At 38.0% G+C, this 25508-nt stretch overlaps 1 protein-coding gene across 4 annotated transcripts in view; it reads left to right on the plus strand.

Annotated features, from left to right (window-relative positions):
- LOC131044634 (uridine kinase-like protein 4) overlaps window positions 1-25508 on the plus strand; it is a 345831-nt gene that overhangs the window by 317801 nt on the left and 2522 nt on the right. For all 4 annotated transcript variants that reach the window (XM_057977995.2, XM_057977992.2, XM_057977993.2 and 1 more), the window contains 2 exons: window positions 17634-17727; window positions 17847-17919. In XM_057977995.2, coding sequence (XP_057833978.2) covers window positions 17634-17727; window positions 17847-17919 — 167 coding nt within the window. The remainder of the gene's footprint in view (window positions 1-17633; window positions 17728-17846; window positions 17920-25508) is intronic.

The raw sequence follows: 25508 nt of genomic DNA on the forward strand, positions 1-25508 counted from the left end.
ATGATCTTTCAAAGAGAGACAGAAGTTGCAGAAAGGTAGTGTCTTTTGTTTTTGTTTGTATTTTTCCAGATATAGGTAAACAATGAATAACAACAGTAGCAAATATGAAATAGGCTGGAAAATAATGTGTAATAATATAATATTCAGCCAATCCAAAATAGCTACAAATTGTACCAGGCAAAATACATAAATGATATGCCAGCAAAGTATCTACCAACCAAAATAATGTTGCTGGCTGCAAGAAAGACCATCCACGCACAATGAAAAGAGATGGCTGATGAATACCAATCACCAACCCACGTGCCAGCTGGAAGGAGGCTGTACGGCTGCTGCAATCACATCCAGGCAGCCAAGGAACTCCCACGTGCCAAGCAATATACCCAACGTCCAAAGCCAAAGCTCTTCCAATGTTGAACTTGCACTCCAATCAAAGTCTGAAACCAAATGAAGCTGCTGAAACCTTCTATTGGGGTTTGCGTCCCAATATCCAAGCCTTGGGGTTTGCGTCCCAGTTCTCCAGAAATCACTCCTCAGAGCAAATTCACAAATGCCTAGTTTGAAGATGTAAAAAGATAATAAAATAATGAGCCAACATCTCCTTTTATCTCCCTCTCAAATCTCCTTTATTAAATAATGGCATATTCTTAATTAAAAAGGCCTTTATGTATAGGAAAAACACCCCTTTCGTCAAATAGCAAAACTCAAGGTGCCAGAAGGTCTTCGGATGGTGAAAATAAGTTATAATAATTCAAGACCTTTCCAACGAGCTATAACACATATGCCTGCCTGACCAGAAGAAGCCAAAATCCCCTTATTACTCCAATTAGCTATATAAATAGCTTTATTTAATTAATAAGACACTAACTTAGGAAGTATTAAAAATATATCTCAAATAGCCGTATAATGCTCATCTGACTCCACAAGTCTGAAACGGAGCCTACCACCTATCTGTGATAGTTGTCGGGAATCATGGATCCTCGAGCAATCTTGTCCCTAAAATCTAGGGATGCTCCTAGAAGCTAGGAAACATACCCAAATCTCTTGAAACTGAACCCAAGGAATAGTCTCATGGTAACCCAACCCTAGGTACTGTCAAATCCTCCTAAATAGTAGGAATAGCCTCCACAAAAGAAGGAAATGCCTCCTAAAATTAAGGAACTGGTCCAAACTGGTCCACTACTACCAGAATACCAAATCTCAAACACTGAATATCCTCACTGAGTCTCTATCCACCACTGTCAGCCTACAAGACCCCAAAATAAGCTGACTCACATGTCTCTGCTAGACAGAGCTAAAGAGGGGACATGACATGCTGATTTGTAATTTCAGCCTGCAGATTGGTTGTAACAGAAATTTATATTCTTATTGTGGAAATCTGCATTACTCTCCTTCTCTCATCTCTGTTATTGTAAGGTTAGGTAGTAGTACTACTAACTAGTTCTATTTTTGTAACTCTCATCCCACTGAATAAGTGGAAGAGGCTGGCTTGCCACCTAATATTCGGCAACTTTGTAATTTTCAGTCCTCCCACTGAATAAGTGGTTGAGTGATAGCTTGTGTAATGGTCTTGTTACCTATTTTTCGCTCCTGGCTGAAAAATAGGTTGAGAAATGCTAGCATGAACAAAGGAATGCTAGTGTTTACTAATTCTCTATTTTTTGTGTTTTAAAGATGGTGTTTCTAAGTACTTCTAGTCTGTAACAACAAAGAGAGAAACATCTCATTGCAAAAGAAAAGTATTTTATTCATATTCAAAATTGCGTCCCACACAAAGAGCCGTGGGACTAGCTACGTGCATCCAGTACAGAAAGGAAATATACATATATGTATGCACAAGTACAAAGGAAAAAATGAGGAAAGGCATGTCAAGAATGGAACCAGTCATTGCCTGAATGACTGGAACAGTTGAGGTACGCTCGTCGTCGCCTTTGTCTTGCTGCTCCACCCTGGTCCGTTGATGCTTTCCTTTTGATATCTGCAAAAAGTTGAAACAAACAATGTGTTAGAACATTTTGTTCTAAGCAATAGCTGGCTACATTTCTGACATATGTACTAATGCACGCATATATATATATGATCCCTACATACATCAAATGCATATAACTCGCATCACAAAGGAATCTCGAAAGGCAAAAAATCAGATCAAAGGAAAGTCACCATAAATATGCATTTTTGCTAACAGGTTTGTTTCATGTGCAGGAAAAGAAAAAAAGGACAGCTTGCTGGTTATGAGATTCACTAAGATGAGTGGAGATGAATGCGGCTCCCATAAGGGTTGAGCCCAGCTCGTGTGAAGAATGGCAAGGTTTCATACAATCCAATCATGTCAGGGCTGGTAACAAAAACGCAAGTATGCAATCACATTATCGGCCAATATGCATGATGAGACTTCTTTTTAAAACAGGAATAAGATGTGCAAATATCTACAAATGATCAACAAGACGACATTTTATGCATCAAGCCTAAAAGATTTTTATGATAAGCTGGAAAAGGCGTGATTGATCAGACATTTCAACAAATTCAAGACAGCTGCGTCCTTGGAAATAATATGCAGATTTTAAGAGAATAATGTTTAAATGGCAGCTACAGTTTTCATAAAATATCTAATTTTAATGCACAGCATTAAATGGCAGATGACAAAGGGAGAGTTTTTAGTGTTTGTTTTTCACCATTTTCAGTCCAAACAGTCATTCAAAGATGCACACAGCAGTAAAGTTATCAAAGGAGTACACAGTGGTCATGATCAGACAAGGATGTACTTGAATCAGCTGTGAGTGTCAATGGCAATCAACTTTTAGAATGGTGAGACAACCAAAATGGGGGCACATTAAAGATCTACATAGAGCCATTAAACTTTGTGAACCAACTACAATAAGCTCAGACCCTGAATATCGCTATCTTGGACCAGGTTTAGAGGCACACCTTTACTACACAGACTCAGGAACATGTTCAGCATTCATTGCCAATACTGATCAAACAAAAGATGTAGCTACAACATTTAATGGAAACACTTATAGCTTGTCTGCATGGTCTATGAGCATCCTTCCGGATTGTGAAAATGTTGTCTTCAATACAACAAAAGACACCACTGATTACTTGTGGTACACAACAAGTCTGCAGGTTGAGGAAAAGGAACCATTTTCTAGTAGTGGGTTGCTGCCAGTGCTAATAGTTGAGTCAAGGGGACATGCAATGCACCTCTTCATCAATAATGAATTTATAGGAAGTGCATCAGGGAATGGGGATGATATCACATTCAAGTATGAAAAAGCTATTCATTTAAGGACAGGAAAAAATGACATTGTTTTCTTGAGCATGACAGTGGGTTTACAGAATGGTGGACCACATTATGATTTTGTGGGAGCAGGCATTTCCAAGGTCAAATTAGAAGGCTTTCGAAATGGATCAATAGACTTGTCCACAAATGATTGGACATATCAGATTGGATTGCAAGGTTGAAACTTGAACTAATGCACCTCCAATTAAACGATCCAAGGGAAGAGTTGGTACACAAGATGTTGAGCTTGTCGTGGATATTATGATTGCCCTTTCACACAAGTATGGTAGAAATGCAGATTCTGCTGTTTTAGAAAGGCTAGCGGACAAACTGCAGCTATCAACAATTTCTGATTTAACAACAGAGTCAAGGGCAGTGAAAGATCTCTTGAAAGAAAAAGGTGGTGAGATGGGTGAAACTGCTGAACATATTATCTATCTTCTGAAAAAGATGAAAGGTATTCAAGAGATTGGGAGCCTGGAAGAAGATAGGTATGGTGTTGAATGTCTTGCTTTAGAGACTACTTCCCCTACTGTTCCAGAAGATTTCCGTTGCCCAATTTCATTAAAGTTGATGAAAGATCCTGTTATTGTTGCTACAGGACAGACGTATGACCGATTATTTATTCAGAAATGGTTTGATTCAGGTCACAAAACATGCCCTAGGACTCAACAAGTCTTGCCTCACATAATTTTGACACCAAATTATGTGCTTCGAAGCTTGATTACTCAATGGTGTGAAACTCATGGTGTTGAAGTACCAAGTAAAGCAGGTCCCAGTGGCTCCAGTGTATGCAGTAGCAGCTCTAATGTTTGTTTTGAAGATCAAAGAGGTATAGATATTTTGGTTCAGAAACTTTCTTGTAGAGAGACAGATGTGCAAAGAGCTGCTGTAGAGGAAATTCGATTACTTGCAAAGAGAATTTCAGATAGCAGGATTTTAATTGCAGAGGAAGGGGCTACGATGCTATGGGTGTATGGCAGCTTTTGGATAGCTGGAGCATTGATTATAATAGGAGGAAGTCTGTTCGATTTGAATCATGCACGGCTGATAGTTCTAATCGCAACCATTTATTCTATGTATTGTGCTAGGTTTGTACTGGATGGTTTGGCTTAGTTTTTTGCATAAACTTGGCTTTATATCAAATGACATTTTGAATTAGTTACTCAAAACCAGTGGAAAAGAAAATGAGAGCAAGTGTCCGAGTCAAGAAGCTGAAGAAACTACAAGCAGTGCCAAAAAAGTTCAAACATCCTCCCCAAAACACTACCTCTAAATTATCAATCAAGCAAATCTCATAAGACTAGACCATCTAGTGAAAGCTCACAAACTGGTCAGTCTGCACAGGCAATTGGAGAATCATCAACCATCAGATCAGCTAAAGCAGATCCATCTCTTGCAGATTCAGTGTTGCATATACTACATAGTTCAGACCATTATACAACTTTGGGTCTCTCGCGCTATGAGGAAGTAGATATGGTAGTCCTCAAACGAGATTACAGGAAGAGGGCAAGGCTGAATACATATCAACTGGAGAAGTTTCAGAATCGTCAAGTTTTATCATTATGGACTGGCCCTGGAGTTCTACACACATTTCACATCTCCAATAAGGCGGTATGCCGACATTGTTGTGCATCGGATGCTTGTTGCATCATGTTCAAACACCATTTCCAGCCAGGGATCTGTGAACAAAAGGAATATTGATTTTGAAAAATCTAGAACTGCTGTATTTATTGCCAAAGATCAGAAAGAGGTTGCAGATCATCTAAACCAGCGCCATAGGGCAAGCAAGAGAGCACAAAAGATGTGCAGTGACCTGCACCTCTTGATGTACTTACAGAAACATGCTGAAGCATAATGTGGCTTGGTAATAGGCATATTTGAAAGGAGCCTCCTTGTTTTTGTGCCCAAATATGATCTTCGGGGAGTTGTACAGTTACAGAACAAGAATGGGAATGTAATTCTCCCATTGGATAAAGATGAGACAGATAGTGATACCTGTAATGATAAAGTTAACAGTAATGGAGGGAAGAAGTTCAGATTGCAGTATCAACAACAGTGTATTAGCATAATTGACTCGTTTGACAATTTTGTACATGAATTTAAACAAATGACAACACTTTGGGTCCGGATACGGGCAGATGGTTCTCGAGCTCGTACCCCTAGCCTTCGGATGCAACTTCTAAGTGAAAAGCATCCAGCATCTCTTACTGCACAAAAGCAACGTGCCTCTCTTGCCGATACAACTCTAGCATTTAAGGAAAAAGGTCAAGTGCTTCCCAGACACACACATAAAGGTATATTAGCTTCAAATTCAAAGCGAAGAAAAGCAATCCTCAAAATGGTAGAATTAGCAACTTCAGAGCAATCAAGTGAAGGGGAAAATGGAATGGATCTAGAAAAAAGGGATATCTCTTTGAATAAAGTAACAATTCATGAAGCCATGGAAGATATAGAGCAGATGTTTTATGAAGTTACATCAGTGTATGCAAGCATTGAGAAGGAGGGATGAGCTGACAAAGAGTTCTCATCGAAAACTTCAATATGGTGCTCAGAAAAATGGAAAACACAGCAATTCGAAGTATTATTCTCATAATTATGATAAAAAGGGGAAGGATAATCCTGCAGTACCAAGGATAATAGCTTACAGAAAGTGCAACAAATCACATAAGTAGATTTTTTACAAATAGAAGCAAATGGAAAGCAAGTTCAAATGCCATGAAATGTTTCTGAAAAAAGGAAAAAAGCCATGCATATTTCATTAAACACGATTTCTCTTTCCAGAATCGGTAAAGAATGGTGAACCTGTGAAGAATAACAGATGCAAGGTGAAAGGATCGCGCCCAGCAAGGAAGCCAAGCTTCGAACACCCAAAAAATTGCTCAGAAACGCAACAAATTTCCATGACGGCTCCATAAAATGAGCCCCAAACTAGCAAATACATAGAGAGAAGAGCAGGCCGTAAGCAAAAGGAGGGCCCAGCACTCATTTCGGCACCCAGAACAGAGAAGAAACCGACATTTTTCTTCTTTCCACGCCCAGCTCAAACCCTAGCGGCACCCAGAAGGATGCAGAGCGAAGTTTCCAAAATTATCGAACAACAAAAGTGAAGAGGCAAATGGAGATTTTAGGGTTATGTTTCCCTTAAAATGTCTTCATACAAAATCATTTCTTTTCCCTTCTTTTCCATGCCACGCATTATGCATGGAGGCCACATGGTAGAGTTCGCCATGTTTCCTAAGTGATTTTGATCACTTTAAAATTTTGTAAAATCTTTTGCTTCCTAAGTGATCTTATATCACTTAGTGCCCCCCCCCTTGCAATTTCTTAGCAAGATAACTTTTAAAACTCAAAAAATACGCCCTCAAAGAGATGTAAACAAATGTTGTTTTTTAAAGTTTTTCTTTTAAAAAAATTTTATTATTATTTGATCAAACATAGGTTTGATTTTATTTTTATTTTATATTTAAAAATTAATAAAATATAATAAAAAGATTTTATTTATTAAAGTGTAAATCAACACTTTTATTAAATATATTTTTTTTATTACATTTTATTATTTAATAAATAAAAATAATAAAATTGTCTTATTAAAGTGATTTATTTATTTGTCACTTTAAATAAAACGATTCTATTATTTTTATATTATTAAGACCTTTAAATATAAATGAAAATAAAGTCAAACAAATGTCTGACCAGATAATAATAATTTTTTTTTAAAAATCACTTTATTAGATATTTTGTTTGGAGATCAGGGAGGGATATTTTTGCATTTATGAGGGCTTGCAGGCCTGTCAGAGACATTTCAAGGTCATTTATGTTGCATTTATGAGGTTTTATGGTTGCAGAATGGATGACTTAACCTTTTGGCTCAGGTTTATCCCTTTTTAGATATTTTTGAGGCCCAAAAGGTAGGTTTTTTGAGTTTGCTCGACCTAAAATGAGGAGGTGGAGTCTTCTTGATAACTTTGGAAAAAGGCATATATACTGGGAGCCTTCATTTTGGTAAGGGTTCTGATTCATTCATCTTGGAGCAGACTGTAATTTTTTAGTTCTCTCTGCAAGAAGGGATGTCTTTGTAACACATTTTCAGGAGTTATAAAGCTTGGTGATACCTGTTTGGCAAGGATAATAGCTTGGTTTACTTCTCTACTTCTCATCTTTCTCTATTACTGCATCTTCAGGGTTAGTCAGTTCTTTGGTGGTTGGCTTTTGCCCCCCTAAAATTTACATTTCCTTTTGATGCCTTATGCAGAAACATATATACTACTTGCAGGTCATAAGTTGTGTGTTAATGATTAATAGTCTTAGGTTGTGAAAAGGATTTTTCCCTCTTAGGACTGTGATTATCCAGCCTGCTTATGAAGCATTGATGCAAGGGTCATGGGTTGTTGGTTAGTGTAAAAAAGGGTTTATTATCACTGTTGTACTGTGTGTCCTTTGCTTAGTTAGATTTCAAAAATACCATCTGGTGCAATCACCTTAGATTCAATTTTAGTTTTATATTTTCTCCTCACTCTTTTCCTTGAGGAAATTGTTAGTTTAGGTGCAGAATCTGAAAAGAACCAGCTTACTCTGGAGGTTCACTCCATTTTTTAGGCAACCCACAGGCCTAGGAGTGTTCCCATGTGTCACAAGCCTGCTGAGTTGATAGCTTAGCAAACAGGGGTGCAGGTTCAAGTGATAACAGGTCCTCTCGCTGCCTAAGCGGTCGAGTTGAGGTTATTATGTAATTGTAGTCCTCCCGTTGAAATATTGTGGTTGAGTGATTCTTATTTGGTGTATCTAACTTGGCTGGTTTACCGCCAAGTTTCCTTGTTCTCCCGCTGGATAAGCGGAAGGGGTTGGCTTGCTGCCCAAGCATTGCATTATGTTTCAGTTTTCTTATGCTAATGATCCCCTCAACACCATATGCTCTCACCTTCCCACATTGGGTACTTGGTGATCAGAAAGTGGAAGGGTTACTTTCCAGTATGGTTTTAGTATGTTTTCTAACCTTAACGGGTTAACTCCTTGTTGATGTTATTGCCGGCCTTGAAAATTTAAAAAAAAATTACTGGGATATTATAGATTGCATTGATCTTTTGTCGAATTGTTCGAGTTGATGGTGAGACCTAGCTTGATATGATTCCACCTATTCATTTATCTATCTTCTTACATTCTTAGGATTAGAATAGACTCCCTCAAACCCTACATCTTTTGCTCTTTTCTTATCTTCCAATTGAGTAGATAGGAACTAAGTCCTAGCAAATCAAGCATTCAAGCATTCGAATGTAAGTCCCCTTGTGATTTCAGCATAATCACATCAAACCAAAGAGCTTATCCACAAGTAGTGACCCTACATACAGAACCTTGGAGTCTTTTTTGGGTATGAGCGAAGTTCAAGAAAATGAAGAAGATTAAGGCGAGGAAAGCTTAATGAACACCAAGGATGGATTACACTTAAAGAGCTCCTCTCTAACAGCGAAAATGAACTTCAAGAAGCTCCTTTGTGAAGATGAATTCCTCTAGATCTTCTTTTCAAACCTGCAAAACACATAAAATCAAGGGATATATCAAGCTAAGAAGAACTATAAAAGTTATATATTATGTATTTGATATCATGTTTGTTTTTGTTTTGCAGATGGGAGAGGATGGTGATTGCAAAGAAGGAGGAAAATTTTAAGACCTACACCACCATGCAAGAAGAGAAACTTCACGCCCAAGAGGAAATTCAACCTTCACCACACCATGGAGACATGAAGAGATCAAAGGAGTGCGAAAGAGAAGTTATACAATCACTCAAAACCAAGCAAGCGAAGATTCAGCTATATCAATAACTCCCATCACTACTACTTTGAGCGAGCTAGATAATGTTGAGTATCAAGAGATACTTCTCAACATCCCTTCATCATGATGAATCAACTCAAGTCTACAAAGTGTAAGAGTGAAGTGGCATCCCAGATGGCATTCCAGTCACCATTCCTCCAGTCAATGAAATCCCACATCAACACATCCAAGTTCAATGAATCAAGCTCACCAATGATGGCACAAACTTTGAGGCACCTACCCCCGATATCTGTTGGACAACACTTTCTGAATATAATTTTCTCATTGGCTATGGAGAAGTTTGTTGTAACAAACCCTAATTAGGGTTTTTATTGTAAATCTTGGCCATTGATGGAGAATCAATCCTGGTCATTCATTGTAAAAAAGCTCTCTATAAAAGCTCAGACTCTTCATTTGTAAAGGTTGATAGCTAATAGTGAGAGAATAATTGGAGAATAGCTAGTAGTAAGTAGAATAGCAATTAGAGTAGATTAAGAGAAGGAAGAATTGTTGGTATGATTTGTAAATGAGATACTCTTTTCATTGAAGTTATGGTGAAATTTGTTATTTCAACAAGCCTCATGGTTCTACTTCTCAATTTATTTTCATGTTGATTAGATTGAATGCAAGAAGTTGTTGAATGTGTTCATGCGGAATCCCGCTTAGTCCATACCACTAGCCTCTTACTGATTGTGAGCATGCCTTGTGTGGTCAACTAGAATAACATGAGCTTAACCTCGAATCGTCCTACACTCATCGTTTATGCATTAACTTGAATGATCAATGTTTGGCGGTATTAGTTTGAACATGTTTGAAAGGTCCTTAGAAGATTGTGTAATATCCCGTTCTCATTGACGACCTTCCAGTGGTCCATTAGCCTATTCCTAAAACCTGTAGGCTAGGTGGAATGAAGAATGAGGGTCCAGCATTGATGAAACGAGGACTTACTATTTTTAGTAAGTCAGGGAATGGCCATTCTGGTGATATTGTCCTACTGAGCTCTCCATGCTTTGCCTCTGGACACGAAGATCATACTTTTCGGAGCATTAGTTCTTGACTTACTATTTTTAGTAAGTGGCAGTGTGGCATAATTCTATTTTTGGCAATGGACAAGGTTCTGAGTCTGCAGCAGTTCAATGGTCGTCCTAGCTCAGTTTCATCCTAGTTTTGATAATAATCAGTACGGGAGTCATAGGTGACATAATTAAATATTATTTCCTTATCCTAAGGTTTAATATTTAATTAATCTGTTTAATTGCTACTGATTATCGAATTTGGGATTAATGTCTATATTCTCCTAAGTATTTGGCGAATTTCATGTTTAATAAAGAGATGTCGAAATATTTGAGAGAGATATTATTTTTATGACTTATCTCTAATATTTGCCAAAGTGTAACGTGGGTCCGTGCCTTGGGCGTGAAGTTTGACTTGTGGGAAATGGCACTACACTTGGGGTCCACATGTAGTGGAATGAAATGCAAATGAAAGGCGTTGAATTTGCATTTGGGTTTGAGGTGTGTGAAGTTATAAATATGAGACTTGGGCTCCCATTTGGATCATCTTGAAAAATTCTAATGTTATGTTGCCGGTTTGGCGACAAAACTCGAGGCTTCGAAGTGCGTCTCCCTAGTGCTACCCGGTTTCGTACTTGAAATACAGTACCTAGTTGTGCATTGTATTCTCCTACATTCTCAGAGTTTGCCATAGACATTTTTGGTGTTGAAGTGATTCTGGAGACTTGCTGGTTTTGCCTGTGGCTGAAGCACATTTTCAATCACACCTCTCGGCTGAAGCGACTGATGGTTATGGGTATCAGCTCTATCCTCCTTCCCAGCAATGGCGATACATTTTGTGAGTTTATAGCAATTTTAATTAAGCTTTTAATTTCCTAGACCAAATTGAAATTCCTAGGTATAGCGTGGGTTTCTATTTTTGCATTGGGATGCGTGCAAAATAAATAAGGGGTTGTTTTGGTTGTAGTTGTAATTGGTTGCTGTTGTGAGTGATATATTGTGGGTTTAGGACTGGTTTGAATTGATTTGGATGTGTAATGAGGGAGTTATGAGCATTTTGGCATTTCCATAGGCTGTTGATTTGTAAATTTAGCCTGCAGATTGGTTGTAACAGAAATTTATATTCTTATTGTGGAAATCTGCGTTACTCTCCTCTCATCTCTGTTATTGTAAGGTTAGGTAGTAGTACTACTAACCAGTTCTATTTTTGTAACTCTCATCCCACTGAATAAGTGGAAGAGGCTGGCTTGCCGCCTAATATTCAGCAACTTTGTAATTTTCAGTCCTCCCGCTGAATAAGCGGTCGAGTGATAGCTTGTGTAATGGTCCTCCCGCTGCATAAGCGGTCGAGTTGAGGTTATTATGTAATTGCAGTCCTCCCGCTGAAATATTGCGGTTGAGTGATTCTTATTTGGTGTATCTCACTTGGCTAGTTTACCGCCAAGTTTCCTTGTTCTCCCGCTGGATAAGCGGAAGGGATTGGCTTTCTGCCCAAGCATTGCATTTTGTTTCAGTTTTCTTATGCTAATGATCCCCTCAACACCGTATGCTCTCACCTTCCCACATTGGGCACTTGGTGATCAGAAAGTGGAAGGATTACTTTCCAGTATGGTTTCAGTTATGTTTTCTAACCTTAACAGGTTAACTCCTTGTTGATGTTATTGCCGGCCTTGAAAATTCAAAAAAAATTACTAGGATATTACAGATTGCATTGATCTTTTGTCGAATTGTTCGAGTTGATGGTGAGACCTAGCTTGATAGGATTCCACCTATTCATTTTTCTATCTTCTTACATTCTTAGGATTAGAATAGACTCCCTCAAACCCTACCTCTTTTGCTCTTTTTTTATCTTCCAATTGAGTAGATAGGAACTAAGTCCTAGCAAATCAAGCATTCAAGCATTCGAATGTAAGTCCCCTTGTGATTCCAGCATAATCACTTCAAACCAAAGAGCTTATCCACAAGTAGTGACCCTACATACAGAACCTTGGAGTCGTTTTTGGGTGAACCTTGAGCAAATCTTCAGCATCCAAAATATTTTGTTCAAGAGAGGATAAGATACTTATGATATTTTATTCTGGGTTCGCATGTGCGTAAAAAGCACATCAACACTTCTGTAATTGGTGAGTAGTGACTGGGATGATGATTAGGATGCCACTTCACACTTTGTAGGTTTGATCTTCTAACTTTGATTAACTCTTCTGAAACTATCTTCGGGAATGCCTTAGAATGAACTTTCGATGTCATCTTTGTATCTCCCCTTCAGAATTCCTTCTCTTGTAGATCATGTCTTTGCGCAAGTGAATGCTTCTTGTTTGATCCCCTTATTTCCTTCTTCATTTCCTGCAAAACAAACAAGCATCATATACTTTTGTTATATAAACTTAATAAGAGCATATAAAGAGAATTCCCCCTCATAAAGGGATGCTCGTGAAGAGGAGCTCTTGAAGTGTATCCCATCCTTAATGTTCATTAAGTTTACTTCTTGCATGTTGAACCTGTGAAGTTCATGAGGTTGAGATTTGCTTATTTGGGCTTGAGCATGAAGATTGCTCTAGATGGTGTGCAGTTGTAGCTTGTTTCAGTCACCCTGCTTATCCATGAAATTTGCTCCAATCTTCTAAGTCATGAAGTATACTTATGCTTTTCAATACTCTTGAATTCATTTATTTATTCCTTTAATAATGAACTTCACTCTAAATCTCCCAAACATGAAGTTCTCTCCAAATGTGGAATTCATGAAGTAAGAAAATTCGCTCCATATCCTTGGGTCATGAAGTTCACTTCAATTCCTTTGATTCTCATTTTATCAATGAAGGCTTGAAGGTGTAATCTGTTCCATTTTTTTCTATTCATGAATCTTGCTTCTATCCACCAACTTGTGAAGTTTAAATTTGATCTCATAAGGCAATTTGTGCAGTTCGCTCCATTTCATTGATTCATGAAGTACACTTGAAGTTCATCTTGTATAAACTTCACTCCACAACTCAAACTCACGAACTTCGCTCCTATCTCTCAACTTCTGAAGTATGTACTTCACTTCACTTCTTCAATTCATGAAATATATACTTTGCTCCAAAACCTTTGAACCTAAAGTTCTCTCCACTCCTATAAGTCATGAAGTTGTAAAATCTCTTCAAACCAGCAGCTCATGAAGTTCATTTGGCATTGTGTCTACTCAAGGCGATCATCCTTCTCAACTTTACTCATGTATTGGTGGAATTCGCTCCAAAAGGTGGAGTCATGGAGTTCGCTCCAAAAGCTTCAAACCTGCAATTCAACTTAGCTCCAATAGATGAAGTCATGAAGTTCGCTTGAAGCTTGCAACTGCTGAAGTAGGGAATTTCGCTCCTAAGGGTGAACTCATGAAGTTCTCTCTAACATCCCAACTCATGAAGTAGGCACTTCGCTCCACTATGCAAAGTCATGAAGTTAGGAACTTCGCTCCAAAAGCCTTCAACATGAAGTTCAACTTCACTCCAAAACAGCAGTTCATGAAGTTAGGAACTTCGCTCATAAACTCAAACTCATGAAGTTATCAACTTCGCTCCTAAACTCAAATTCATGAAGTAGCAAACTTCGCTCCATAATGGTAACTCATGAAGTTGGAAGTCCGCTCCCCTTGGTCAAGTCATGAAGTTGACATTCTCTTATAGGCTTCAAACATGAAGTTTGTTTTGATCTCCTTGTAAAATTAGCCTCAAATGTGTCACTCCTGAAGTTCGCTCCGCCTCCTTAACTCATGAAGTTAGAGATTCGCTCCAAAACTCCCAAGCATGAAGTTCACTCCTGAGGCTCAACTCATGAAGTTGTCAAGTGATTTGCTCCATCATGAAGTGAGTGCTCACATATTTCTCCATTCTTCCATTGCCTTCATGAAGAAGTTTGCTCCAAGTCCCTGGGTCATGAAGTTGATTCCCGAGTGCTTGATCATGAAGTAAGTTGCTTTTTGTTTCGCTCAGGAAGCCTTGAAGGTGAAATTCGGTCCAGTCTCCTCCATGAAGTTCGCTCTAAATCCCTGAAACATGAAGTTTGTTCCAAACTGTGAAGTCATGAAGTCAAAACCTAACAAAGACTGAGAGGTGAGGCAGATTACAAGTGATCACTTTATTACACATTCACATGCTCAAATTCATTCATTCATCAATTCTCAAGCAAAAGACTCGAGAAAAATTCACTCATCTATCATTCAACAAGTTGGGCAACTTCAATGAACTCCTTAACTAGACCCTTGATCAACTGACATGGAATGCAAACCTTATAACTTACTTACTTCACATTTCACATAGGGCTATTCACCTGACTCCTGGCCATTTGAGAACCTATACCTCTCTAATGCAAAGGCTAATAGAAAAGACTCGACACAAACAAGAAGGCAAGAAAAAAGTGGGGGTCCCTATTTGCAATGGGGCGATGTGTGAGTACCTCACAACAGAACCCAAATAATCATTTGCTACTGCCATCCCTCTGGATCAACCACCTCCAAAGTCCCCTAACCCTAGCTCATTAGCCTACGAGAACCCAACTGAGTAGGCTAACATTCTACCCTACTGAACAGGTTAGGAAGGGGACATTACATTCTCCTATTAAACCCCCACTTTAGTCTACAAGGAATACAAATAGGCTTCAAGTTCTTTGACTTGATTTAGTTCAGAAAAGGGGACATTAAAACCTTGTATGATAGCATTGAGCTATAAATCAGTTCTTTCTCCTTCATCAAGATTTCTCCTTTATCTTTCCACCATATCAATATTCTCTACCTCAACTCTACAAACAGAAACTCTACTATTGTGTTAAAAGGTTCAAAAGATTGAGCTCTCCTTTTTCTTTGATGGTGTCTAGTTTCTTTATCATTAGAATGCACATGGTGTGATCCTCTACATTAGATGGGTAGATTGTATACAAGCTAGCAAAAACATAGATCTGATACAACTACAATTTTTGAATTAAAGTATTACTATTTTTTGCAATTACGCAATACACAATAATGCAATCTAAACACCTTCTGATTACCAAGATCCCAATGTGAACAAAGAGAAAACATCTGGTGAAAGGAGTCAGAATGGGTTGAGGACATTGCATTACATCTTTATATTGCAAAAAGTAAAAAAGTAGGATGGGTCGTTATGGTAAGTACTGAAAACATGCTGCATATATGATTGGAACAAGTTGTAAATAGAAGCATTTACTCAAACTTGTTTGAATCACGTGCACCTCTTGCATATATTAGACACTTTGACGGAGATAATGTGGCTAAACCTTGTCATATGTGCAAAATGACCATGACGGAAGATATTGACTATTCTTTTACTAGTATCTGAAGCAAAGAAACGGGACTCGCCCAGACTCAGCGAGTCCTAGGAGCTCGGACTCGGACTCGTCCGAGTCTGGCGAGTAAAATCGCCAGACTCGCCGAGTTGGCGAGTTTGGCTCAAACTTGCCAAGCTCGGCGAGTCCTGAGCCCCAAACTCGGCTACTACCTAGCTTAAGTAAAATGACAAAAAAAAAACATTTTAAAAAGTTTTTTTTAAATGAATGGTCTCGTCTTTGTTCACTACAACCTCCGCTTGAGAATGAGAAAAATTAGGTTACAACATGTCAGCCAATAGAAAAATAACACCCGACGCCTTTATTAAATAATAAGTTTTTTTGGCCTCGTGGGGCGCTGCCCCTCGACCCCGCCCTGTATCGCGATAGGGAGCGCGCGCCCCTTGACCCCACCTTGGGGGCGCTACCCCCAAACCCCTGTCAAAAAATATGGGGGGAAACTGTGTCGATAGAAGTAGGGAAAATTTAACCTCCGAGTCTGACACTGATTGGATCGACCAAGTAGATATAGAGGTTGAGACTGTAGCCATGGCAAAGGAGGAGCGGAGAGCACGAGCACAGACAGGAGATTCAGAGGCAGATAGCGACACGGATGTTCCTGATGTTGGTGAGCATGGCATGGTGTCACGGGGAGCGGCCATGGCTGTCCAATCATGCAAAGGCTTGTAGTTGTATTTACCTTTGGTATTTGTATGAAACATTTGATGATGATCATATGATGACATGTATTTTTTATTCCATAAGTTTTGTAATATTGTATACATTTGACAATATTTATATATCTATGTTTGTTATTTTCTTCAGCTACAATTTGCGTTTATGCTTATGTGATTGATGTATACTTGTGTATGTAATCAAATGAGCCGAGTTTGATGATGTTATTGTGTCTTTAAGGTGTATTCAATAAAGGGTGTCTGAAACAAGTTTTAAATCTTTAAAAATCTCTAAATTTCTTGAGTTTTTCACTTTCCCGAGTCCAGCCGAGTCTAGAGCCGAGTCTGACGCCGAGTCCCGAGTCGGCCTTGCTGAGTCCGAGCTGAGTCCGAGTCCTGTTTCTTTGATCTGAAGTATATGTCTTTTGCATTAAATTGTGTTTTAATATATGAAGCTGAAACAAGTAAAAGAGATTTGAAATTTCACTATATATTTTAAGGAAATTGCATTACATCTTTATATTGCAAAAATTAAAAAAGTAGTATGGGTCGTTATATAAGGACTGAAAACACGCTCCATATCTGATTGGAACAAGCCGTAAACAGAAGCATTTACTCATGCAAACTTGTTTGAATCACATGCACCACTTGCACATATTAGACACTTTGACAGAGATAATGTGGCTAAACCTTGTCATATTTGCAAGATGACCGTGATGGAAGTTATTGACTATTCTTTTACTAGTACCTGAAGTATCTGCCTTTTGCATTAAATTGTGTTTTAAAATATGAAACCTAGTCAAATTACTTGTATTGCCTCTGAAACCAGTAAAAAAGATTTTAAATTTCACTATATATTTTATGCTTTTGCTGGTAATTTTTCTTTTCTTGTCAATATATTGTCTCAGTTGAGAAAATCCTGAATGCATCTCACAAAATTTTCCTAAATCAATTCTGACACCTTCTTGACTCTTGGTTTGAATGTAATCCATATCCACATGGCTTCCCTCTCAGAGATTAAAAATACCTTGTTTTGAGCAGCATGACCTTGATTAGTATACTGAACTGTATATGTAGTGATGGATACATTTTGTTTCTACCTGAACTTCTAGACCAGCCTGCCTTACCTCAATGGGGCTTGTGAGGTGAATTTGCCAGAGATCAAACCCATGACTTCAATCCAATGAGTACCCCTTACTAGTTTCTTTGGCCTGGAGGTGACTTGGGGAACCAATTATTAGGCGCCATACAGTAGTTGAAAAAGAAATAAGTTTGCATCATACCTATTTCAGAACAGATACATTGATGAAAGCAATCTATATGAATTAAATGGGCATCTTTATTAGCATAAATTGTTTTAAATGATGGCTAGCACATGGCTATTGAAAAGGTGGCATGCATTATCTGGGCAGTCAAACGCTGTATTAGTTAACAACAATTATGGCTAATACACTTCTGAATAGCTTATAGTAGATTTTGGCAGAACTATTCATTTGTAAATAGTGTTGCAGTTCCAAAACTAAGAAGCTTACACATAGTGCTCCCGTTTTCCAGTGGTGAAAGCATGGAGAATGCATTACGAGAATGTTGCAAAGGAATTAAAATTGGTAAAATTTTCATTCATGGAGATGGTGACAACGGTAATAAAGTTAGTAGATTTTCTATTTTCCAGAGGGAACACAAATTATACTTGTAATTTTACATTTACCTTGGTATTTCGTATATGCATTGTAGCTGTCATTCCATTAACTTTCCAATATTGTGTAGCTGATAAATGAGAATCTTCCAAAGGACATTTCAAACTGTCATCTGCTTCTCTTGGATCCAGTTCTTGCAACAGGTATGGTCAGTATTTAAGTACAATGTAGGCCTTATTAATTGGTTCATGTGAGTTGAGAAATCTTATTTCTAGGAATTAGGATTTATCATCATAATGCATGGTTTTCAATATCAGTTGGAATAGTTTAAGTCAAGAATCTATATATTTGACATTTGTTTCTTGCCAATTTGTCAGATTTGAAATTCTCATTCAAGTTTGTACGTTTTCTAATGATGAGGATAGTTGAATGTTTTGCTAGAATTTTTTCAGCTTCTCCTTTCCATGGGTCAAGAACAGTTTCAACCAAACAACCTGAAGAATATGTGGAACTGTACTCCCTTTATAAATAGGATCTATATGCCATATCCACATAAGCATTCATAGGTAAGTCAGGAGGGGCTAATAGTGTCAAGTTAACGTTAAGGGAACTGTATCTGAATGTACATATTAATTGGTGAATCCAATGTGAACCTTACCTTGCCTTTTAGCTGGGTTAAGTTTCATATGTTTTTTCTGAGTTAATTTTTCTCGAGGGTAAAAAGTTCCTTTGACTCCAGCAGTCTCCTAGCTTCTAAAACATCTTTGCCAAACTTGGTCCCTCCAAAATCAAGAAAGCATACTCTCCCATCCCCACCATTGAATGCATCCAACTCAATGCCACCTCCAACACCCTCCAATGGAATGAATTGCATTTCACCAAAGACAGTATCTACCATGATTATCATATGATTGAAACTTCTTATGCCAAGAAACCTAGAGTACCTTTTGTTGATGTTCTTTTTAGGCACATGCAAACACAAAATAAAATACCATAAGTATCTTATCCTCTCTTGAACAAAATCTCTCGGATGCTGAAGATTAGCTTAAGGATCATTCGAAACGACTCCAAAGTTCATGACTGTAGGGTCACTACGTGTGGATAAGCTCTGTTTGTTGATGTGATTATGCTGGAATCACAAGGGGACTTACATTCAAATGCTTGAATGCTTGATTTGCTGGAACTTGATCATCTGATATTTCAATCAGGCGATGCCCTTTGTCCTAGACTAACTTGAATTGAAAAAATTGCAAAAGACGAAGGGTTGAGAGAATCTATTCTAAGGCCTAGAATGTAAGAACATGGATGAATGACTATATGGAATCCTACTAAGCGAGGTCTCACCATCAACTTGAACAATTTGACACAAGCTCAGTGCAATCTTCTAAGGACGTTTCAAGGATGTTCGAATCAATACCATCAAACATTGATCACCATTCGAGTTAATGCATAAACAATGAGTGTAGAACAATTCAAAGTTAAGCTCGTATCATTCCAGTTGACCACACAAGGCGCGCTTACAAGCAGCAAGAGGCTAGTGGTATGGATTAGGTGGATTCCACATGAATACATCCAACAAATTCCTCCACTCAATCTAATTACGTGAAAGTAAATCGAGAAGTAAAGACCATGCGAATTGTTGAAGCAACAAATCAAATTCACCGTAACTTCAATGAAATCAATTGTTCTCTACAACAAGGTTTGGCAACAATCTTTGTCTTCTCCTAATCTAATTTCTATTCTAATTGCTATTCTATTCTCTCCTATTACTAACTATTAGCTATTCTCCAACTATTAACTATTAACCTTTACAAATGAAAGACTCTGAGCTTTTATAGAGAGCTCATTTACAATGAATGGCCAGGATTGAATCTCCATCAATGGCCAAGATTTTACAATAAAACCCTAATTAGGGTTTGTTACAACAAACTCAATTTGGCCAATGGAATAATTACAACACTTTGGCATGACCAATAGATAACAAGGGTAGGTGCCTCAGAGTTTGTGCCATTACTGGTGAATCGGGTACATTGAATCAAGACATGCTGAGGTAGACCTTCCTTGATTGGCGAGTGGTGATTGGGATGATGATTAGGATGCCACTTCACACTTTGTAGGTTTGATCTTCTAACTTTGATTAACTCTTCTGAAATTGTCTGCTTCTTCAATCATGCTCGATGTAGGCTTCAATCATAGATGTGCAAGGTGTAGATCTTAGTTTTGAAGTACTGATGTACTTATAATGTCACCGTTGTCTTTCTCCTTTGAAACTCCAAACCCTTTCTCTTGTGACTCTCTTCATGTCCAGCAAAAGAAACAAGCAAGTATTACACATACTTAATATAGTTGATTAAAGCATATAGAGAGGATTTGCCATCATGAAGCAACACTTGAAGTTGCTTTTTCGCTCATGAAGGGGAGCTTCTGAAGTGTATTTCATTATTGATGTTCATTAAGTTCTCCTTGTCTTTGCTTTTTCGCTCGTGAAGAGGAGCTTCTGAAGTGTATTTCATTATTGATGTTCATTAAGTTCTCCTTGTCTTTGAAGTCACTCACTTCACTGAGATCATGAAGTTGTTAATATAGATCAAATCATGAAGTTCGCTCATGTGTTAATTCTTGAAGTTCATTTGTATCCCTTGGTTTGTAAAGTTGGGATTTTCCGTTGAAGCCCCCCTATATGAAGCTCACTTATCTCAAACATGAAGTTAAAATTCGCTCATGAAGCTTGATTCATGAAGTTGATATTTGCTTATGTGGGCTTGAGCATGAAGATCACTCTAAGTGGCGTGCACTTGAAGCTTGTTTCAATCACCTTGCTTGCTTGTCTTTCTCAATTCATGAAGTTCAGTTGTATGAAATTCGTTTCATTTCCTTGTGCATGAAGTTGGTCCAAATCTCACTTTCCATTATCACTTTGACTCCCAAATCACTTTTCTCAAGCATTGAATCAGCTCAAAGCAAAAATCGCTCTTGATCTCTTACACATGAAATTCACTCTTATATGCTTGAAGGTGAAGTTTGAAGTTCGCTGTTATATCATGAATCTTGAAGTTCGCTATCCTAGGTGAATTCATGAAATTTGCTCATCTATGTGGGTTCACGAAGTTCGCTCTATTTGCCCGACTCATTCAACATCATCCCCTCTTAGGCATCAAATTAGCTTCAAGGAAAATGCATATGTTTAGCTGCCTTGTATCTTGTCTTGGGTGCATTCGCTCATCTCCCTTTAATCATGAATTTCGCTCCAAACTCACAACTCATGAAGTTGCTTTAAATGTGAATCTCGCTCCAAAGGGGTGTACATGAAGTTTGTTTCTCCTATCTTGCTCATCAAATCTGTTCTGCCTCTCCGAATTATGAAATTCGCTCATGATCTCTACTTCACGAAACTCATTTGAATGAAGTTCGCTTGTGTGAAGTTTGCTTGTGTGAAATCCGCTCCATACCCTCAGGACATGAAGTTCGCTCTTAATCCCTTAAACACGAAGTTGCAAACTTCGCTCCTATCTCTCAACTCATGAAGTTGTTTAGTTTCGCTCCAATTTGAGAGATCATGAAGTTGATAATCTTTAAATTTGTTTCATTCCCTTGAATCTCACTTTATCAACAAAGGCTTGAAGGTGCAATCTGTTTCCATCTTCTCTATTCATGAATCTCGCTGTTATCCATCAGCTTGTGAAGTTAACTTGAAAAGTGCAACTCATGAAGCAATGATTTCGCTCCAAAACCTTTGAACTCGAAGTTCTCTCCAAATATTCAATTCATGAAGTTGTAAAATCGCTCCATATCGGTAGTTCGTGAAGTGAAAAACTTCGCTCCAAAATGATGATTCACGAAGTTGGAAGTCCGCTCCAAAATGCTCAAACATGAAGTTGTTTCTCTTAATTATTTCTCCTATTTATACCCAACTTCATTCTTAAAAATCGCTCCACTAGCAAGATCATGAACTTCGCTCCAATCCTTCAACTCCCGAAGTAGGAATTTCGATCTAAATCTTAAACTCGTGAAGTAGGAAATTCGCTCCAAATTCCTAACTCGTAAAGTCGCTCACGTGGGGTGATTTGTGAAGTTTGTTTCAAATTGAATGCTTTCAGATCCCCCTTTGCTCTTCTATCATGAATTTCGCTCATATAGCCCAATTTATGAATTTTGCCTCATTTCCCTAACTCATGAAGTGCATTTTGTGAAGTTCGCTCCAAAAGTCTCATTCATGAAGTAAGGAATTCGCTCCAATTTGCTCGCTCATGAAGTAGGGAATTTCGCTCCAATTGGTCAACTCGTGAAGTCGCTTATGGAGTGAATCTTGAAGTTCGCTCTTCATGCTCTAATCTTGAAGTCGCTCTACTTGCCTCGTGCATGAAGTTAGTCCTAAATTGGATAGCATTGCAAACCAAAACATGATCGGCTAATTTAAGCAGCTTAGCAAATATGAGTGAATCGGCCAATTTGGGAGACTTGCGCAACTTGCACACTTGATCGGTCAAATTAGGTTCCTTTGTACTAAAGCTGTTTGGTGAAAGCATCTCTCATCTTTGCATGAACAAAGATCCTTACTCCTGAATCGGTCATTGGAGCTTCATTTGTAACAGATGATTGATCAATCAATCTCACTTGCCTTCATTCATCGAACAGATCAGGTCTTAAGGGTCTGATTTGTACCAAACACAAATTTCTGAGTGCTAATTCTCCCACATTGTCAAGTGGTGCTTTCTGCTCTTACTTGCACAATTGAATCAGACCTAATTTTCACAACCTTTAATCTGACTTTAGGATTTTTCACCTCTGTCTATCTGTGTTTGCAGGATTAATTCTATCTGAATACATTCTTCATGCGGTGATGCACAAATCTTTTCCCTTATGTTGGGGAGTCCCCATTCTTGGTTTGTCATCCTCTTATATTCCTTGTGCTCCATTCTTCATTTGCTTACAACCATACCTGCAAAGACACACAACTTAAATCAAACATCATGCACATTAATCATATTTCTGAGTATAAAATAATACTTAGGTCTGATTGTGGTCTAAACTCAGAGAAATTAATCTACTGGAAATTGCATTTAAACCAAGGGTGAATGAGGTCTGATCACTTCCCCAAAGATCTGATAAAAATCTCAGTGATGAGGAACCAGCCTATTTTGAATCTCCTCTTACAGAGCTTATCCTTTATAGTTCACCTCATTTATGCTTGAAAATCTTCTCTCCTTTGGAGCCAATCAGAGATTAATATCTTCCTTCAAGATGAATCTATTTGAACAGGTACGAACCTAGAAGTTTTTAATCAAATTTGAAGTGAGTTCTTTATATTCTTCATCCTAAAATTTTAGTGGAGCCCAAATGTGCCACGGGTGTGAAAAGGGAGTGGAGAGGTGTAACATTAAAGAGGATATTGTAGCAAAGAAAATGGGATGATGTGGTAAAGAAGTGCCACGGAGGGGATAAGGTGGAAGAGTGAGGTGGATGCTCTCCCTTTAAAATTCCCTTAAAAAAAAAAATTCTTCCATTTCAAAATTTTGGTGGAGCCCATGCAATGAAAAAAAAAACATTCGAAATTCCCAATCCAAAAGTTAGTGGGTCCAGCAAAGAGTCCTTTAAAAACTGATTTAATTCTCTATTTTGGAGCGTGTGGGCCCCAGCATGTAATGTGATACGGTGGAGAGAAATAAGAGGGGGAAGTGGTAGGAAATGTTAAGGGTAGCTGCTAAGTGGAGAAAGACGGGGAATGGGATGTTGGAGGAAAGGGGAGATAAGGGATATAAATGATGGAAGTAGGAGATGCGTGGGGTTAGGAGGTGTAAGTGGGTAATGAAAGGGTAAAGGGGATGTAGGTTATAATGGGAGTTATAAGGGGCGAGGAAAATGGGTAAGGGGGTAGGGTGGTAGGTTAGGATAGGGATAGGATATGGGTAGGCTTGGATGGGTTAAGGTGAGGGAAAGGGTAGGTTAAGGGAAGTAAGGTGTAGGTAAAAAATATGAAGGTATATGTAGGTGAAGGGTAGTGGATGAGTATACTAGGAGGGGAAGAGGGTTAGGTAGGCGAGGGTATAGGTGAAGGTAGGGAGGTGAATGAGATGGAAGGGGTAACGGAGGTAAAGGCAAAGGTAGTGGTAGGGGTAGGTTAAGGATGTGGGATGGGAGTTAGGAAATATAAGGTAGGTTATGTAGGTGAAGTAGGTTAGGACATGGGGATGGGTGGAATGAAGGGTAGATGGGTAAGAAGGTTAGGATGAGGTATATGGGGATAGTGAATGAAGTTTTAGGATATGATAGGAAAAATTGGAAAGTAGGCAAGGTAATGATAAATGTTGGTGAAGGGTATAGGTGATGAGATGAAAGGGTAAATGGGGACGACAATGGTGAGGGATGGAAATGAGCGATAGGCGGTGTCCGTTGATAGTGTTGGGAGAAGTGGAAGTGGTTGTGCTTTGGCTAGGCGAAGGGAGTGTTGAACCTCACTTCATCCTTAAGAAAGAGATTTGATCAGCTCCTAAGCAATTACAAAAAGTTAATAGCAAAGATTCGACAACTACCAACAACTAAATTAAGACCACTAATTTAGAAAACGAAAAAAGTGGGGGTCTCCATTTGCATTGGGGCGATGTGTGAATACCTCACAACACCTTCCAATGCCCTTGTACACAAAACTAGATCTTATAGCAAAATCACTTCCAATAATCCCTTTCTTGATAGAACCACCCACCAAGTTCACGGCATTGAACATGGTAGCAATACCAAAAGAAACCCTTCTAACGAATAATTTTTTACCCACTACTTTGCTCATCAATATCCCTGATTGACTCTTCTTAGATCATGCACTAACTTCCATGACCATACCCATGACCAAATCTTCCGCATCTATCTCCATCATCTCCTCTACACGTAGCACAATTTTATGTCATGCCCCCGTCAGATTTTTGTTAACAACCTTAAATGATAATTACTGTCTTGTAAATTTAGACAGTAAGACTTACTAATTACAGCCGACTATTGGATAATAGAAGTTTCAGATCATTGGAAGTAACCGATGTCTTATATTAATAGACACTTACTAATAGCAGAAATTTCATATCACAAGCCAAGCGATCATCCTTAATCATGCATTATGGAGATCAACTACTGGTATGTGAACTTGCTTATAAGAAAGTGGCAATTCATTATAAAAGGCAGCGACAATATTTATGAAAAGCTTCTCTTAGGATAAGGAATGACTATAGGGGGTGTTTCTTAAAGGATTCATACTATTTGAGTTTAAAAAAATAATAAATCAAATATGATTTTTTTTAATGAAAAGGTATGATTATATAAAGACATGACTCACTCAGGAGATGTCTAAATTCATAAGGGGTATGTCTCTTAAAATATAAATATATATAGATATTGCATTTGATGGGGGAGATACTAATATATATCTGAATATAATCAGAGATCAGATTGAATTACTGGCAATCATTATTGTAACAGCAGATTTGTATGCTGTATTTTATTTATGAAGTAAGTGTTTATTTATAGCAATGTTATATTTGAATTGTATTAGGAATAAGGGGCAAATATATGATCTATAATATAAACTATTTTATTTATTCTTATATATATACAAATAACAGAAATAGTGTCAATAAGATTTATATTTGTTACTAATAGGTAAATCAGATTTATATGATAATTATACTTAATAAATCATTTATTTACATATACATTCATACTACATGAGAGATTAGCATATTAATGATCTAATACTTAATCAGTCTCTATTGCCCCTCATGAGGATAGGTTGGTTTTGTTAGGGAAAAGC

Source organism: Cryptomeria japonica, chromosome 1 (assembly GCF_030272615.1).
Source record: "Cryptomeria japonica chromosome 1, Sugi_1.0, whole genome shotgun sequence".
Classification (NCBI taxonomy): Eukaryota; Viridiplantae; Streptophyta; class Pinopsida; order Cupressales; family Cupressaceae; genus Cryptomeria; species Cryptomeria japonica.